The sequence below is a fragment of the Gymnodraco acuticeps genome, unplaced genomic scaffold (assembly GCF_902827175.1).
Source record: "Gymnodraco acuticeps unplaced genomic scaffold, fGymAcu1.1, whole genome shotgun sequence".
NCBI lineage: Eukaryota > Metazoa > Chordata > Actinopteri > Perciformes > Bathydraconidae > Gymnodraco > Gymnodraco acuticeps.
Window position 1 is genome coordinate 457522 of NW_022991289.1, and position 17382 is coordinate 474903.

The window sequence follows — 17382 nt, forward strand, 5'->3', positions numbered from 1 at the left end:
TGTGCACTGAAGCAAAGTCATCTGCAGGTCCTCAATGGCCACTTGGTGGCTCCAGAAAAAAGTCAAAATCCATAACAATAATAATAATGTGGATAATAAAAATAAATGTAACTGGAAGTTAGTGGAGGTCCTAAAGGTCAGGAGTGAAGTGGTCTCAGTGGCGGGTGGAGGGCAGTAGAGTTCTGGATGTATTGACTTTTGTAAAGTGTCTTTGTGCATTTTGAAAAGCGCTTTATGAATTACATGCATTATTATTAGGGATGCACGATAATTATCGGCCCGATAATTATCGGTCCGATATTAGGAATTATGACGTCATCCCGATAAACCCGATACCAGTATTAATAGCCCCGATAATATACAATATATTTTTTGGGTAAAAAAAAAGAAAAAAAATACTGCGGTGTGGGTGGATTGGGGTGAGGGGCGCTTGTTTTTCACTCGGCTCCTCCCGTTTTGCCAGTACTGTGGTATTAGTGGTTTAGGAAGAGGGGAGTTCTTCACAAATCCAGCGCTCCCTAACTCATGCCTGGCTGTGACGTAAATGGTGTGCGGCCGTGAAGCCAGGACAGTAAACAAACATGTCGTCGGTGGTATGGGCGTTGGAGCTATGTGCAACTCAAGCCATATGCTCGAACCGGAGCTGCCTGGACGCTGCAATCATGTTGCGCACTATCCCTGCTGAGTGTGCTGACTTTTCGTACAACGTCCCACTGTCTGGCTTCCTGCATAAAGTCAAGTGCTCGGCGCAGTTGTGGCGAAATGTCGCTCCTCTGTTTTCATTTAAACAGCTCCTTATATCCGTTAGCGCAGCTAGCTAGCACCAGATGCTAACAACAACAATGCACGTAAGGTCTCTCGCTCGGGCCACACATACACACACCCTCCCGGTCCTCCAGATGGCCAGTCGGTGCCTGCCGGTGAGCGTGGAAGTATGGTCTGCCACAAGCGGGCAGCAGGAGCGGGGCTGTCAGCATCAGCTTGTAGATGGTATTTTAAACTCGATGCGCTCTGAAACTACGGGGCGGCCAAGGAAAAAAAATACACATGCGTTAATCGCGTTAAAATAATTAGTGGCGTAAACATTTTTTTATTATCGGTCTTGAGAAGCAGGAAGTTATCGGTATCGGTATCGGTTTCAAAAAACCAATATCGTGCATCCCTAATTATTATTATTATTATTGTTGAAATATATTTGTGAATTTGTTTGATAAGCCGAAAAGGATGATCTTGCAGTAGTCCAGTCTGTCAGTGGTAGGAGCAAGAGGAGTGCTTCAGCAAAGGACAGGGTCGGAGACGGGCATTGTTCCTGAGGTTATGTTATGGGGTAGGAATGAGAAGGTGGAGACGTAGAGGATGATGCCAAGATTGCGGATTTGGATGGAGAGGGTAACGTTGAGGCTTTAGATGGTCAGTGAGAAGGACTGCGCCGTGTGTGAGGGAATATGGCTGAAAAATAGTATTCCTGATTTATTGCAGTGGAGTTAAGCATTGTTGTATACATCAGGGTTCCCGCAGGGTCTTAAAAAGTCTTACATTTGATCATCTGAATTTAAGGCCTGAAAAAGGTCTTAAATATGACCAAAAAATTAAGAAAGGTCTTTAAAAATGATCGCATTTGAAAGGTACTTCTGTGTTGCGATTAGTGTTGTCACCATACCAACATTTTGGTTTCGATACCGATTCCGATTCTTCTTCGATACTTTTCTTTTATTATTTTCATGATCAATACAATTGTAGTTTATCTGTTAAGTGTTTTCGTACAACATGGTCTCTTCTTTATGCTTGAGTTTATGTGATTTCTTTGATAGTTAACTTTATATTTTATTAACATGTAATAGTACAGTAATATAAATAATTATTGACATGTACATTGCAGATGTTAGCCACATTGGTAAGTTAGCTAAAAAGATAGCCATATTAGACGTCGTTTGTCACAAAATAAATTACACTTGTTTGACTTTTTTTTTTTTTTTTGAGGGCTTGAGCATGATGTAATTATGTTATCTATCACATTCGCTAACCTGTCTGTCTTTAAATTCTTTAAACAGCTCTGGATTCCGGTCGGCAGGTGCTTAGCCAAGTCTGATGTGTTGGCTCCCTTGGTTTGCAGGGATCTAAAACATTTCTCACAGACAGGCCTCGTGGTGTCTGTAGGCTTGCCCTCACTGTTAGAGATATAGCTCAAATACTTCCAAATTTCGCTTCTGGCGTCTTTTTTGTCAACAAGCCGAGGCGCAGCGGCAGTTGCACTCCCACTTGCAACCACTTGCTCCCCGTTTTCTCACATGCTCTGGCAGCTAGCGCGTGCACGAGAGAGGGGAGGCACTTAGAGCGTGCTTGAGAGGGGCGGGACTGCAGAGCAGGCACGAATGCAGTGCAGGGAGTGGAAGCAGAGCGCTGAACACACACGGCTCTTATTAAAACGGCGCTTTCTCACCGGAGTACTTTCCCCCGTCATTCTTAAAGTACCGATACTAATGAAACGGAGGAATCGTAACGTTTTTAACGGCAGGGTATCGCGGTACCTTTCAAGTATTGGTACACCGTGCAACACTAGTTCCAACACTATGTGTTTTGGGGGAAATGTCCGGGCTGCAAAGTAACCAGTACGGTAATAGCCTTTCAGTTCCCCCCAACAATTTGTATTGAAATAAATCAACATGGAACCAGTAATCACTAACTTTGTTTCTCCCTGCCCCTTATCAGAGAACACCGAGCTAGTAACCTAGCAACCAAGCTTCAGCTAGCGACAGTCAGAAACTCATGTATCTTCGAATCTACTTACAAATAAATATGGGGAAGTGTAAGTTCAACCGTATTTGGTTGGAAAACATCTAATTTAGTGCTTGGTTGAAACCAGTGGAGGGAACGTGTTTGAAGCCCGCTGCACCTTTTGCAAAATAAATTAGCGTTTGTTTTGCTAATGTAGCGTTAGCTGGTGGAGCGTTAGCTAGTGCAGCAGCAGCTAATGTAGCGTTAGCTAGTGCAGCAGCAGCTACTGCAGCGTTAGCTAGTGCAGCAGCTCCCGCAACAACACCGGGGGACCTCCGGGCGAAGTTTGGGTCTACGTCAACCCTAAAAGTGGAGGTGCTGTAGACGCTAAATACCGCAGCTAAACACCAATCATACAACAGCAACGATGAAAGATTGTAGCTAAGGCAGCAGAGCTCTGAATATAGCTCTTGTTTCTCTCTCTGCAGTGTTGCAGTGCACTGTCACAACCTAGCAAAGCAAAATAATAGTTTTTTTGGATTATGTTGTTTTCGTAATTGTGGCAGGCCAAAATCGTAATTGCGATTAAAATATGATTAATTGCACAGCCCTAACACACACAGACACACACACACAAACACACTCTCTCTCTCTCTCACAGACACACACACTCTCTCTCTCACAGATACACACTCTCTCTCTCACACACACACACACACACAGACACACTTTTTGTCTAACACGCTAACACAGTTCTGTACTGTTATGCTGTTATGTTCAGTCATTATTCTTATGTTGAACATGAATACATTTACTTTGTAAGTAATTATTGGACGTTTTTCTTCTTTCATAGCAATTTTCCTTCATATTTCTTGCCGTGAAATAGGTCTTAAATTCTATTCAAAGTGGTCTTAAAAAGGTCTTAAAAAGTCTTACATTTGAGTTGGCGAAACCTGCAGGAACCCTGTACATGGTTTAATATCTGGAAGACAGGCAGTGAGGGCTGACTGTCGGTGGGAGAGATGGTCTTGGAAGAGAGATACCATTTTTGTGTTTATCTGCAAAGCAGATTTTTAAATGTTTTGCAACATAGTGCCAAAAATAAAGGATTTTATAATTTGACATTATAAATGTGTGACATCCATCTAGTGTAGCCACTTAACAATCGCAGCGCTACTGCTCCATACATTTGAGCCAACAAATGATCTTTTGTTGAGATAACCTATTTATATTTCACTTCAAGTTTGAGTTCTACAAAGAATTGCAAAAAGTAAAAGTTGTGAAAACGTATTATATTTTGTTCAGAAGATATATCTTTTGTATTTATAAAAACATTTAGTTCTAAATTTTAAGAAACAACCGAGCGTTTTGCTGGTTACATTTGTCCATATTTGCATACCTTTGGTGCTCTAGGCAGACATGATACATGAAACACCCCTCCTGACCCGAGCTGGTTCAGTAACGTCTGTGTTTCCTTTCTGCAATGTTTTCCCTCTTACAAGGCAGCATTAGCTAGCTAATGTTCAAGGCTACTAATGCATCCGTAATGACGACAATACGGTGCCACATTAACCGCTAAATCTAATCATTTAAAAAATATTTATTATACATGTTAAAAACAAAACAAAATAAAAAGGAAAAAAATAACAAAAGACTTTACAAGGTACAAATACTAAAATAGTTTCCTTCATGTTCAAAAGGGCGAGAAGAAGCTGAAAACGTTCTGGTCCTACTAGCATGCATCGTTCAAGAAAATAAAAGTTCATCGTCATCAGCATCTTGCCGTTGTAAACAGATCATCCCTTTGTGAAAAAAAAACACAAATAATCTTTACAGGTAAACCCAAACTGTCAACAGCAGGAAATCACCGGTCCTGTCCATAACCAGGATTTTGTTTCTGAATAGTTATTTTAGTTTCTATAAAGTTGCACAGTATTTCAGCTCATCATTACAGTTATTCCATAGATTAACACCGGGTGTTGTGATGCACTGAAGTTTGGAATTTGTTCGTATAGGTGTTTTTTTGAATATGCAGTTTCCTCTCAGCATATGTTTGTTTTCTCTCCACCAGAGGCCTGTACTACGAAGCTGGTTCAACCTAACCTGGATATGTTTGAGTTAGCCGGTTGGCCTAATCCAGAACATACGCGCTCTCGCTAAACTGTACTACGACGCTGGTTATCAAGTGGATCGCTCAAGCCAGCCGTGTCCTATCTAGTTAGGTGCGCGTTCACATGAAAGGGGTGGTATTTGGAGCATTCGACCAATCACAAACATGGAGAAGCATACGGACAGCGCTGCGTCATACTTCCTGAATGAAAAGTCAACTATAATATTAGACATATAAAGAAGTTAAACTTTAAAGATCCATGACTTAAACACTTTATCCAGGATCAAAGCCACATAGCTGCACCTGCAAGGTGAATACAGCTGGTAACAGAACAAGTGTTTGAATGCGTACATTAACAGGTTTATGATATCACTGCCCCGTCTAAGACACGAGTGGATCTGACTTTAATTACATTTGACTCGAGTGTTTCGTCAACTTAATGTGTTGCTTAAAATAATACTTCTGCATACAGTATGTGACACTGTGAGTGTTGCACGGCCAGATACGGCTCAGCTGACTCAGATAAGGAAATATATGATACATTATGATGTGATATGCCGCGGACTGTACTTAATGTTACTCTGATCCGGTTACCAGTGGCAGCCGGCCCATAGGGGTGCTAGGCAGAGATGGGGTCGTTACTAAAAAAAAAAGTAATATATTACATATTACTTTAAAAAAAAGTAATATATTACACTACTTCGTTACTCTCTACATAAAGTAACTCGTTACTTTACTCGTTACTTTACTCGTTACTTTACTCGCAGGGCCGGCCCGCCCCTCCCTACAGGCAGATCACGCAGACTGCGGCGCACCTACAGTGTAAGCGCGCCACAGTTTTGCCTCTGCGAGACTCCACTTGCACCCCCAATTACTATTGCATTAAGGAAGACAGAACACAAGTCTTTCTTTTTATATGCTCTAAAATAGGCTACCAGCCTACCACAACAAGCTAACAGTCTGTGAAACGTCAAGACACTAATTAATTAAACCAGTTCAAGACGCATTATTATTATCATTCTTTATGAGCGCAGTAACGGTAAGGTATCTAATTACATATGTATTTAGTATTCCATAACTTAGTAATAGAGATGGTCAAACTAAAGTGGTAGAGACAGAATTCCTACAATGAAGCGGGACATTGAACTGTTCAACCGTGAGAGGGCGATCAACAAAAGAGAGCGAGCGGCCCCGTTGAGGGAGTTTACAGATGAAAAGACTCAGCCATGTTTATGCAGCACTGCACGTGGAGATGTGGTCTCGCAAGTCGCGCAGATTACATAGGCCTACATGTATATAAACCTGCGGTGGAAACCCCTCTAGTCTGTCAGTGAGTGTGATTATTTTATAAAAGTAACGAAGTAACGCGTGTCGGGGCAATGTTAGTAACTGTAGTGTGATTACTAAATTATAAAAGTAACACGTAACACTACTCCGTTACCGACAAAAGTAATATTATTACAGTAACGCGTTACTTTGTAACGCATTACACCCAACTCTGGCGCTAGGGGCGCCGCCCACCCTCTTCCCACATGTTTGATTGTCATTAAAAATTAAAAATAAATAAAAAAATATATTTAAAAAAATATATTTTTATTTTTAATGAACAAGGTAAATATTATATAATTGGTATCAGTAAAATGTATAATCTACAATAAAATCTCGTTTAAAATTGTTTTACGATATCTAAAGTTACTGATAAGTCACATGTTTCCTGCCTGGCCACAGCGTGTATCATTCTCTCGTCCGGGCGGTAGAAAGGAGCCCTCAGCCAGAGCAGCAGCAGCCAACAAGCTGACTGTTGCTATCTGTCTACTATGCCGCCGAAACATAATTTCAGCCAATCAGCCTCGTCAGATCTGATGCTCAAAGGGCGCGGTGTCAGCGCCCTGGCCTGTGTGTCTGTGAGTTGTTTGGACTCGTATCCAAGGTGACGCTACAGTAGTTGTCGAGGATGGCTGCGTCTCTGTGCTAGTGGATCGCCGGAGCTGTAGATTAACATTTGCATGCTTATTGTAGTTGTAAGGGCAATGCCTGTAGCACCATGGAGCATATGTGTGGGCTGGACCTGTGTTTTACAGGAAAAGAGTGAGCAGAGGGTGGAGTTGTCGATTCTTGTTCAGTTTTCATCTTCCTCACCCTCTCAAACTTTGAGTTGAGCGCTGCTAAAGAGACGCGCTACCATGGAAACCAAACAATGGTGTAGCTGTATTAAAGTCTGAGTGGAAACAGTCGTGAGTAAATCTGATTTTGTCAGAAATCGGGAGAAATATGACCCCGGGAAGAAACCGGGGAGAGGGCAATGAAATCGGGAGTCTCCCGCGAAAATCGGGAGGGTTGGCAAGTATGACACACACACACACACACATAATGTTCGTATTTAGTCTCCTGATTTTAAATGTGAATTAAATCATTTGAGTGTTCCCAAAGCACGAGTGTTCTGCAGTTTGTGTGGGCCTACTTTACTGTTGCACAGTTTTGGAAGATTCATAGCTAACCACACTGAAGATTATGGATTATCTCATATTTTTAAGCCTCAATTTGTCCTCCCCCCCCCCTCTAACATCACCAGATAATTTAAGGGGTCATTTCTCAAAAATTTCTTCCGGGGGAATATCCCCCCGGACCGCCTTAGTATGGTTTGGTCCCTATTTCCATAGCCCCACCAAAAATATTTTCCACCATCCGCCACTGCCGGTTACTTATGTTGTGGCAGATATTTAAGTAAGCTTTCTTAACGCTAATGTTATAATAGTCAGATTGCTCTGAAGATGGGAGGTGATATTCTATTAATGTTCACGTTCACACAGTCGGTGATTTTTGCTGGCCGTCTTTCCTGCAACGGCAGTTTTTCTGTATTTCCTTTCTCCTGTAATGGCGCATTTCCACTGCAGCGGGTAGCCCCGTTTAAGCGTCCTTAACCGTCCTCAAGCGGCCAGGCCAGTTTTTGGTGGCCTTTCCATATAGCCTAGCACCGGCTAGCGGGTACTTTTCCCCTCTTTTTCCGGCCCCATAAAATCGTGGTTCTATCAGACCAGGCCAGGGCTGAACTAGTGACGTCAACACTCTCGACTGCTGATTGGTCAGAGAGAATCGTCACAAGATCGCGCGCGAGATCATCCCTAGCAGCGCATATATCTAGAAGCAAGCTTGCAGCATTTTTATAAACAGCATTTTGTAAACGGAGGAGCTACAAAATGGCAACGTCGAAGAAAAGCACACCGTGGTCGACCGAGGAGGTGACGACGTTCCTTAATCTCATTGGGGATGATAAAATCCAGCAGGAGCTCGATGGAACAATGCGAAATGTGAAAGTGTTCCAGGATGTCTCTGCACAGATGTCCGAACGCGGATTTTCGAGGACTTTCCTGCAGTGTAGGGAAAAACTCAAAAAGATGAAGAGTGAATATCGCCAAGTAAAGGACAACAATAACACGAGTGGTGCGGGTAGGAAACAATGGAAGTGGTTCGACTTGTCGGACCAGATTTACGGCCATAGACCGGCCAACGTTGGGAGGGAGGGAGGCCTGGATTCTGCAACGGCTTTACTGGAGTCCCTGCAAGGTACGCTCACTTCTAACAAAGAAGTCTATTTTATCCTTACATTAATGTTCGACAACCCATGCTTTTATGGAGCCCCGAAGAGCTACATAGCTAGCTAAGGCAGATAGCCTAGGCAGATAGCCTTAGCTAGAGCTATTGTTTGCTAACACCATATGTGCCATTGTTTACGTTCAGTTTTTCTTTTCTATAGTTGTTGTTGCTATTTAGTATTGTGCTGCAGTAGTTTGTGGAATTAACAAGTCATTTTGCTGTTCTAGATGATTACATTGGGACTAGTGAGGAGGAACATTCCCGAACAACGGGTGATGGCAGTGTTCCGTCCACAACATCGTCATCGAATCCAGAACGGACCCCAGCTCGACCACAGACACCAGCCGAAGAATCGACACCAACTCAACCACCAACGCCGAGTGCCATCACGACACCGCAGCGTGTGGTTCTAGGTAAGAAATAGAAATGGCAAAACGACTGGAATTGTGTTTTGTTTTTTTAAACCTTGGATCATCCATCGTCAGTAATTAAAATAAGCTATACCACTGTGTGGAAATGCTCTGTTACAAGTAAAGTCTTAGCTAGTAAGCAGCTAGTACAGTTGTGTGTGACATCCTATCATATACATATATTTATATTCATTATCAACAGGCTGGACATAATGTAATTCACAATCATTGTAAACATCTAGGGCCAGAACTTTCTTTAGTTCACCTTACTGTTGTTCTGTTTATACATGTTATTCTTATATCCTTGTGTGACCTGTACCTGTCCTGTGTTTTTTCCTTATTGCTAATTATTATCTTATTGTTACCCAGGCAAGAGGAAACGAGGAGGAGAGGATCGGGCCCAGCAGGAACGGCACCATGAACAGCACATGGCCCAGCAGGAACGGCACTTGGACTGGGCCAAAGCGTCTGCTGAGCGGAGATGGGAGTTGGATGCGGCCGTGAGAAGGGAGGAGGCCGTCTTGAGAAGGGAGGAGGCCGTCTTGAGAAGGGAGGAGGCCGTCTTGAGAAGGGAGGAGGCCGCTCAAGCAGAGACCTTCAACCTAGCCTTCCTGCGCACTCTTGGCGAGGTGCTAGGGGGACTGGGCAGCCGACGTGGCAGCCGACGTGGCCCGTCTCCTCCGTGATACTTAAAATAACCTTAATAGTTATTGTACATATTATATATTTTTTATCTAGTTAATTTTTAAATGCAACATTTGTACTTTCTTGTTTATTTATTTTCTTTAAAATGTTCATATTTTATATTTATTTTTACAATGCCATGTATATTTATGCTGGCTGCAATACAGTTTTACATTTTTTATTTGTATTGTTTAAAGGCAAGCCTTTTTGATACAATTTTTTTTTTTGTATTTGTATACTGCCATCAATAAAGTACTTATTTGACTTATCTTATCTCTTGTTGATAATGAATTGCACCCAACAGAAAAAAATCAGATTCACATAATCTTGATTTAGAGAAGATATATTTCATACATGAATTTATAAAGCAATAACAAACACCATCAGTTAGGAAAAAGCCGATAAGATAAGTTAGTTTTAAGAGATTTAAAGCAAGAAATTGAGTTTGTTAGCTTGAGGTCCTCCTCCAAAACATTATTACATGTTTATTTTGTAATAGTATTAAGAATACATGATAAATACATAATACATGTAGAAATTGCTCAATTGTAATACCCTCGTTCTACTAGACTCAAACAACACATTCCTTATATATTTCAAAGACGAGAGAACAAAAGAAACCTATAACCCATTCAAGCAAGCTTTTAACATGTCTAGAAGAAAGATTGAGGTTATATTTTAATATATTTTATGCTGTGGATACTTTAGCCTCCATCCATGTTTACAATTGTCCACACTATTTTACACTTGCATTTATGAATATAGTTTTGCTGTGTTTTACACTTTAGTATTTATGTTTATAGTTAGCTTTGATATTCGCTTAATTGATTAGAAAGATTTTCTTTTCATGATCTGATATTTCCTCAAATGTTCTTATTATGGGGCAGTACTTACTGGTGCTTGAAATTCAAATATTTACTAAATATTCAATTCAGATAACAACATTTGTTTAAAACATTTGACAAACACATGTATATGAAAAAAAAAAGATGTATTTATGTTCAATACAATGAATACAATATAATGCATATTTAGGTATTCAGGTAGCGCATCAAACCCTCTCTGATGTCAGTGCCCTCCTCCTCTGCACCTGGCTCTGCTGCTGCTGGTGCATTCCACCCATCATCATAGTCCTCTCCATGACTCTCGCAGAGGTTATGCAGAGCACAGCATGTCAGCACCATGGATTTCACAAGTTTCACATCACAGTCATTTCTTTTCATGAGGCAAAAGCCCGCCAAAAAGCCCGCCAAAAAGCCGATCGCCCCGCCTACACTGCGTTGCTACCCCAGGTCCTAAACTGTAATGGAAATGCGCCACGGCCTCGGACGGCCAGCGAGGCAGCCCGAGGCTTGAGCGAGGACGCTTAGGGACGCTTAAACGGGGCTACCCCGCTGCAGTGGAAATGCGCCATAATATGACTTGATCGCTTTAAACTCTGCACACTGAGCTCTGATTGGTCAGCAGGCAGTGCTTTCACTGAGTTGAGCTCTTAGCCTGCAACCTAACCTGCTCCGGGGCAGGTTAGCCTTTCAGCATAAGTTACCATGGAGATCTAGCCTGCTAAAAAGAGAACCAGCGTCGTAGGACCGGAAACCCCGAGTTTTCCCTGAAGTTAGCCGGCTAAGCGAAAATCCTGCTTCGTAGTACAGGCCTCTGGTCTTGTAGTTTTAGTGTTTTGATTTTGATAAATAATACATTTGTTGACTCTGTACAGTAGGTAGTTGTATGTATGATTCGTATGGCTATTTTGTGCGGGATGAAGATTGGATGTGTCCACACAGTACATCATGTATGGAGGAGCAGTACAGCATACACAAGGAAGCTTGATTCGTTAGGTCTTTGGCTTTATTCAGAATTGCTATTGATTTGGGTATTTTTTTGGCTAACTATAAGATAAGATAACTTGTATGTGGTTTCAAACTTATTTTTATTGTCAATCATTACTCCAAGGAATTGTATTTCCGATACTATTTCTAATTGTATGCCATTTATTGTGAGTTTCTTCTCTGAATTGGTTGATAGATTCCCACATATTATGAGTTTGGTTTTGCTTAGGTTTAATGTTAATTTATTTTGGTCAAACCAGATCTTCATCCTGATCAATTCCTTTTCCATAGTATCCAGGAACTGGTCCAAATTAAACTCACAACCAACATAATCATTTTCATGCAATTACTGTAATGATAGAATTTCAGAGTTTCAATACAATATTCCAACAAAGTCCGCCTTTAGGAAGATAAAGTCCAGTTGAGAACAGGAGAGATTGTCGGAGATGTGGGAAATCGACAGTGTAGATGAAGACCCATGCAGACCTCCATCGGAGACCACAATCTTTGACAAAGCAAGCTCACAGAACTTACTTTAACCTCAACGTATCATTTAAAGTTTTGCCAATTTATTAAATGAGACCAACATTACACAAGAAACGTAATAAAGATAATTGACTACTTTGATGGAGTTAGCAACATTATTGCACAGTTGCTCATTGTCATGTGTAGACTACACATCATCATTTTTCATATTGAGTGTTCATATCACATAGGGCTGACTTCTTGTTGCTATCTATCACTATGACGCTATATTGACCTGCAAAATCCTCAGGCGGGGAGTTTGGAGACTGTACTCTCAAGTTACAGCAACCTTGTTAAAATCGGATTGTAAATCGGATTAAATCTGTAGGAGGCGTTAAAGTACAGAGCAGAGGTCGCGTTAACCGAATATTTTCCGTCTATGACGGATTTTTTTTAACAATGACGCAAAAATCTGAAAGCAGTCCGTCATTTTGACGGATTAGAACAAACTCGGAACAGCGCCAAAGTTTCCCCGCAGCGAGGCTCCGGTGTTAAGCATGCCTGCCAAAAAGGAAATGATACCGTTTCTAAACCCAACTTTGCCCTACAAATCATTGAAATGTCTGTGAGTTTTTGCTTTACACTGTGCGCACTCCCGCGAGGTGCAGTGGGCATGCATAACACGGCACTAACGGTTCACGAGCGTGTGCCCCGCCATCTGTTGACAGTTCACGACCGTGCTCTCCCCCCCCCCCCACGGTTGACTGTTCTCTTTCTCTCTCCCCCCCCCCCCCCCCCCCCCCATAGTGTAAAGGCCGACGGGTAATACTGAATTTTGACGAACATTTTACGATCCTGTCCGTCAAAATGACGGGCAGTGAAAAAGCCAAGCGCAACCTCTGGTACAGAGCTTGAAATTGGCCAAAAAACACTGAAATGGCTGTATTCCTATGAGATTACGACGATAGCCCAAAGAGACTTATTTAAAAAAGGGTACCCGTGATTAGGGATGGGTACCGAGCCCCAGTATTAAACGGGCCCCGGGGCTGAATTATTAAAGTTTACCGTGGTACCGTTAAGCTCCAACGTTAGCGGTCTTTTTATCGGTACTGGAGACATGTAAAAAATATATGTATTATTGCTACACAAACATTATATTGCAGTTTTAGTGTTTGCCAACTCCGTTTCTAACATGCAAAAAGACTGCAAAAATGCTTCTATGATTATTTTTGTATTTTCGATCTCTCCCCCGCCTGCTTGCGAGGGGGCGGGGCAGTTTACACACACACACACAACACACATGGAGAAGATGGCGGAGAGAACGCGTTCCGAGGTGTGGTTAAACTTTACCCGTCTCGATGCGCGTTGCCTAAAGTGCAATAAGAGTTTAGCATGTAAGGGCGGTAACACGAGCAATTTGTCTAAACATTTAGCAGTGCACCACATTCAGACGGAGGAATGCACCGGGTTCAACTGTCTTTCTAGTAGCTCTGTAGCCCCATCCACGAGTAACTTTTCCACGTCAGGTGTTATGTATGCTAGCAGCAACACACGGAGTTAACTACATTATACAAACATGGGTTAATGATGTGACAACCCTGTGGTTGTCCACCCGGTGGTGCTGCTGTAACCTGTGTGTTTGTTGTAATCAGTAGTGATGAGACCCACCTGTGGCGCTGATTCCAGGATATAAGAGGGCTGCAGAACAGGCTCTCGCTCTCTCTCAGCTGCCCTGCTCGGTGCAGCAGGACACCGCTCCTCTGTTCTGTTTTATTGTTGTTTGTAACCTCTGTGTTACATAAAATAAATGATTGTTTTGGGCAACTCCGGTGTGGAACTGTTGTCCTTATGTTACAAGCAGAGCCAGCTTGTAACATATGGGGTCTCGTCCGATCCAAGAACCAGGTGATAGTTGGTTACTTGATTTGTTTGCCTTGATTGTGTAGACAGTTTGTTCCTGGTGTGGGGCATTAAGGAGTAGCTTTGGAATTACCTTTCCTGATAGGCATAAGCAACATCTCCTTCAGGGGAGCTTGTTGGTTTGTTATTTTTGTTTGTTATTTTTGTGCATAAACATGATTCGACATTTTTTTGTCATGGGTACACGTCCGTGGCTGTCTTGGTGAGTAACAGCTTCGCTGGGGCTTTACCGGGTCATTGGGTAAGTGTTTAAAACACCTGTCGTGGCATGCATGAAGACTAGGGTGAGACAAGATAGCTAGTATTGGGTAGGCAGTTAGCTAGGGGAGAGGTATTCCAGAGTGAAACAAAAATATATATATTTTTTTAGGTGTCTGTGCACCGGGTTCAAGGGAGTTTGCATAGTCATGGCTACATTGACAGATTTTGTGAAGTGTCCCAGTGTGGAACTACTAGAAAAATGTACTAAAGACCAACTGTTAAAAATTGCAGAGCATTTTGAGGTAGACGTTCCAAAGCAGGGTCGTAAAGACACCATAGTGACTATGTTGCAGGCCCAGTTGATAATGCAAGAAGTTCTGCCAGCAGGGGCTGTCGATGATGGCTCCGAGAAGGAGTTGGCGAAGGCAGATATAAATCCAGAGCGGCAGAGAAGTGCAGGTTTTTCTTTGTTTGACTTTGGTGAAATGACATTTGAACAGAGAAAGGAAATAATGCTGCTGCAGTACCAACAAGACAGTGAACGTCTCGCTCGTGAGGACCGGGCTAGAGCTCGTGACCAGGAAACTGAGATGGAGCGTTTAAGGTTAACTACAGTGGTGCGGGGAGCTGAATTGCAACAAGAGCGTTACAAGTTGGACCTCATCCAAGAGGGTAAGCTTTCTTCTGGGGTGTCCCCAGCTACTTTTGATATAGCTTATAACTTGAGGTTGTTACCGAAATTCGAGGAGAAGACTGTAGATTCTTTTTTTGGACTTTTTGAGCGACTTAGCCAAAGACGACAGTGGTCTGATTCAGAGAAAACATTGCTGTTACAGTGTGTGTTAACTGGTAGGGCTCAAGAAGCATTTTCTGCATTAAGTATGGCTGACAGTGAAGATTATTTAAGGGTAAAGACTGCAGTGCTAAAAGCTTATGAGTTGGTGCCTGAGGCCTACCGTCAGCAGTTCAGGAAGCTAAGGAAGTCAGAAGGACAGACCTATGTGGAACTTGTTCGGGAGCTGATGATGAAATTTAATCGGTGGGTCACGGCTTCCGAAGTAGTACATCTTAATGATTTGAGGGAACTGTTCCTTCTTGAACAATTAAAAGATATTCTTCCAGAACGTGTTGCTACGTACCTGAATGAGAATAAGGTTAAAAATGTAACAGACGCCGGAGTGTTAGCTGATGAATACACGTTAACACACAAGATTCATTCAGGGGAGAGATTTGACTGGGGGAGCAGAGATAACTGGTCTGGTGACCCCAGATGTAAAGTAGATCCAAGTACTTGCTACTTTTGTTTGGGTAAAGGACACCAGAAAAAGGAATGCCCAGTACTTGCAAAAACCAAGGGATTCCAAAATGTTCAGTTTCCCAGGCCTGTTGCCCTTGCAGCTTCTCCCCACAAGGTTACTAGGGATGACGCTATAGCTGCGGTTAAACTCTATACTACCCCGCAACCAGTTGCTGCTGCGGTTTCTAACTACGGACCAGCCCTGCAAGAGGTGAAGCCTCGCCCCTCCCAGTTGGCAGATGAAATTGATCCAGGGTATGCCCCTTTCATACGAGAGGGTTATGTGTCTTTGCAAGGAAGTGAAAAAAAATTCCTTGTTAAGATACTGAGAGACACAGGTGCTATCGATTCATACATAACTGAGGGTGTTCTTCCATTTTCCTCGGTAACTGACACTGGAAGTGGTGTATTGTTCAAGGGAATGGGGATGCAGTTGCTGTCTGCTCCAAAGCATCGGTTGGTGTTGTCCTGTGATTTACGGCAGGGTGAGGTTGCCATGGGAGTCCGGCCATCTTTGCTTGTTCCGGCAGTGGCAGTCATCCTCGGAAATGACTTGGCTGGCGGCAGAGTGTGGCCTGATGTGCCTCTTTCACCAGTGGTGTCCTCTAAGCCAGTGAGGGGCGAGCTTGCTGACCCTGAGAAGAAGCTGACAAAGGTAGTTCCAGCTTGTGCAGTAACACGAGCCCAGACCTATAAAGCACAAGATAAAAAAAGTCATTTCTGAGAATATTGTTTTGGCGCTACCTGTTGTTCCATTGTCTGTCTCTCCTAGTGAATTGGCAAAGAAGCAGCAGGAGGATCCAACTGTGCAGGAGCTTTTGTCCCAGGTTCACCCCAGTGTACTAGTCCCACTGAGGAAAGTCATCACCAAAGAGTCCGGCGTGCAGGTGAATGTCAAAGTGGATAAAACCGTGCAGTGCTCGCTGGGTCCTAAAACGCTGTTCTGCTCAGAGGGAGTGCCCCTGTCAAAGTCCCCCAAGAGCCCGGGGCTGGTTAAAGCAGAGGGGAAGGCCCCGTACTGCACTACACCGGTGAGCCACATGCGCTTCCTGCGGCCTGTGTCAATCTACTCCCCCGTGTTTGACCGCAGAATCTCCAGGAAGAAACTCAGCAATGCGGATGAAAGTGAAGGAGAAGCCGACGAATCCGTGGATCACGTTGAGTCAGGGCATGAATGTGAGAAGGGTGACAGTGGTGAAGAGGACACCGGGAAGGACTTCAAGACAACTTTCCACAGGTCTACAAAGGGGTCCAGCTTTCAGTTCCTGGAGCAGAGGTATGGCTTTTTCCACTGCAAGAAATGCAACATCCGGTGGGAGAGTGAATATGTTTGGTGCATCTCTGGAACCAGTAAGGTGTACTACAAACAGCACTGCCGGAAGTGTCAGGTTGGGTTTAACCCCTACAGGGTGGAGCCCATCCTCTGCAAGGACTGCTCTCAGACTACCTGCAACTGTGAGAAGAAGCTGCGGCACATTAACATGAAGAGGCCTCACCGCCAAGACCTGTGTTGTCGCTGAAAGGGCTCGAGGTTGTCCTGCGACGCCACCTACAGCTTCAAATGCCTCGTCTGAGCTGCCCTGCATGTTCGCTCGGGTTTGGAAGCTCCCATTCCTCAGCAGACATTCAGTACATGCCACAAATGGAAGTTGACTCTCGTAACGGACTTTAAGATCTTTATATATTCTCCTACCAGCGAGTAGATGGAGATCTTTTGGTGGTTTATTTGAAGCAATCTCAAAAAATCTTTGTTTCCCCTAATTATCCTGGAGCTTAACTTAAACATAAACTCTTTTGTAAGGAAAAATCAAATAAATGTATGTTTCATGTAGTAGCTGTAAGTATAAGCTCTGTTATTTGTTTGGATGTTTCAGTGTCTTGGGGACACTTCTTTTATGGGGGGGGGGGGGGGGTGTGACAACCCTGTGGTTGTCCACCAGGTGGTGCTGGTGTAACCTGTGTGTTTGTTGTAATCAGCAGTGATGAGACCCACCTGTGGCGCTGATTCCAGGATATAAGAGGGCTGCAGAACAGGCTCTCGCTCTCTCTCAGCTGCCCTGCTCGGTGCAGCAGGACACCGCTCCTTTGTTCTGTTTTATTGTTGTTTGTAACCTCTGTGTTACATAAAATAAATGATTGTTTTGGGTAACTCCGGTG

General features: G+C 43.2%; 3 protein-coding genes across 6 annotated transcripts in view; all 3 read left to right on the plus strand.

The window, feature by feature from the left end:
• LOC117562194 (storkhead-box protein 2-like) overlaps positions 1 to 17382 on the plus strand; it is a 100382-nt gene that overhangs the window by 46711 nt on the left and 36289 nt on the right. The gene's annotated exons all lie outside the window — the stretch shown is intronic.
• Positions 7989 to 9577, plus strand: LOC117562196 (zinc finger and SCAN domain-containing protein 29-like). Of its 3 annotated transcripts, none has more exons than XM_034240039.1 (4): positions 7989 to 8389; positions 8647 to 8832; positions 9199 to 9323; positions 9387 to 9577. In XM_034240039.1, exons 1-4 carry the CDS (start codon positions 8023 to 8025, stop codon positions 9513 to 9515), a joined length of 807 nt encoding a protein of 268 aa, XP_034095930.1. In that variant the 5' UTR covers positions 7989 to 8022; the 3' UTR covers positions 9516 to 9577. The 3 variants fall into 3 exon arrangements, with proteins under 3 accessions (XP_034095930.1, XP_034095929.1, XP_034095928.1); XM_034240038.1 differs by having other exon boundaries at positions 9199 to 9236; positions 9270 to 9577; XM_034240037.1 differs by having other exon boundaries at positions 9199 to 9577.
• Positions 14421 to 17175, plus strand: LOC117562195 (zygote arrest protein 1-like). Of its 2 annotated transcripts, none has more exons than XM_034240035.1 (2): positions 14421 to 15880; positions 15998 to 17175. In XM_034240035.1, exons 1-2 carry the CDS (start codon positions 14441 to 14443, stop codon positions 15998 to 16000), a joined length of 1443 nt encoding a protein of 480 aa, XP_034095926.1. In that variant the 5' UTR covers positions 14421 to 14440; the 3' UTR covers positions 16001 to 17175. Both variants share the same exon structure in this region, with proteins under 2 accessions (XP_034095926.1, XP_034095927.1).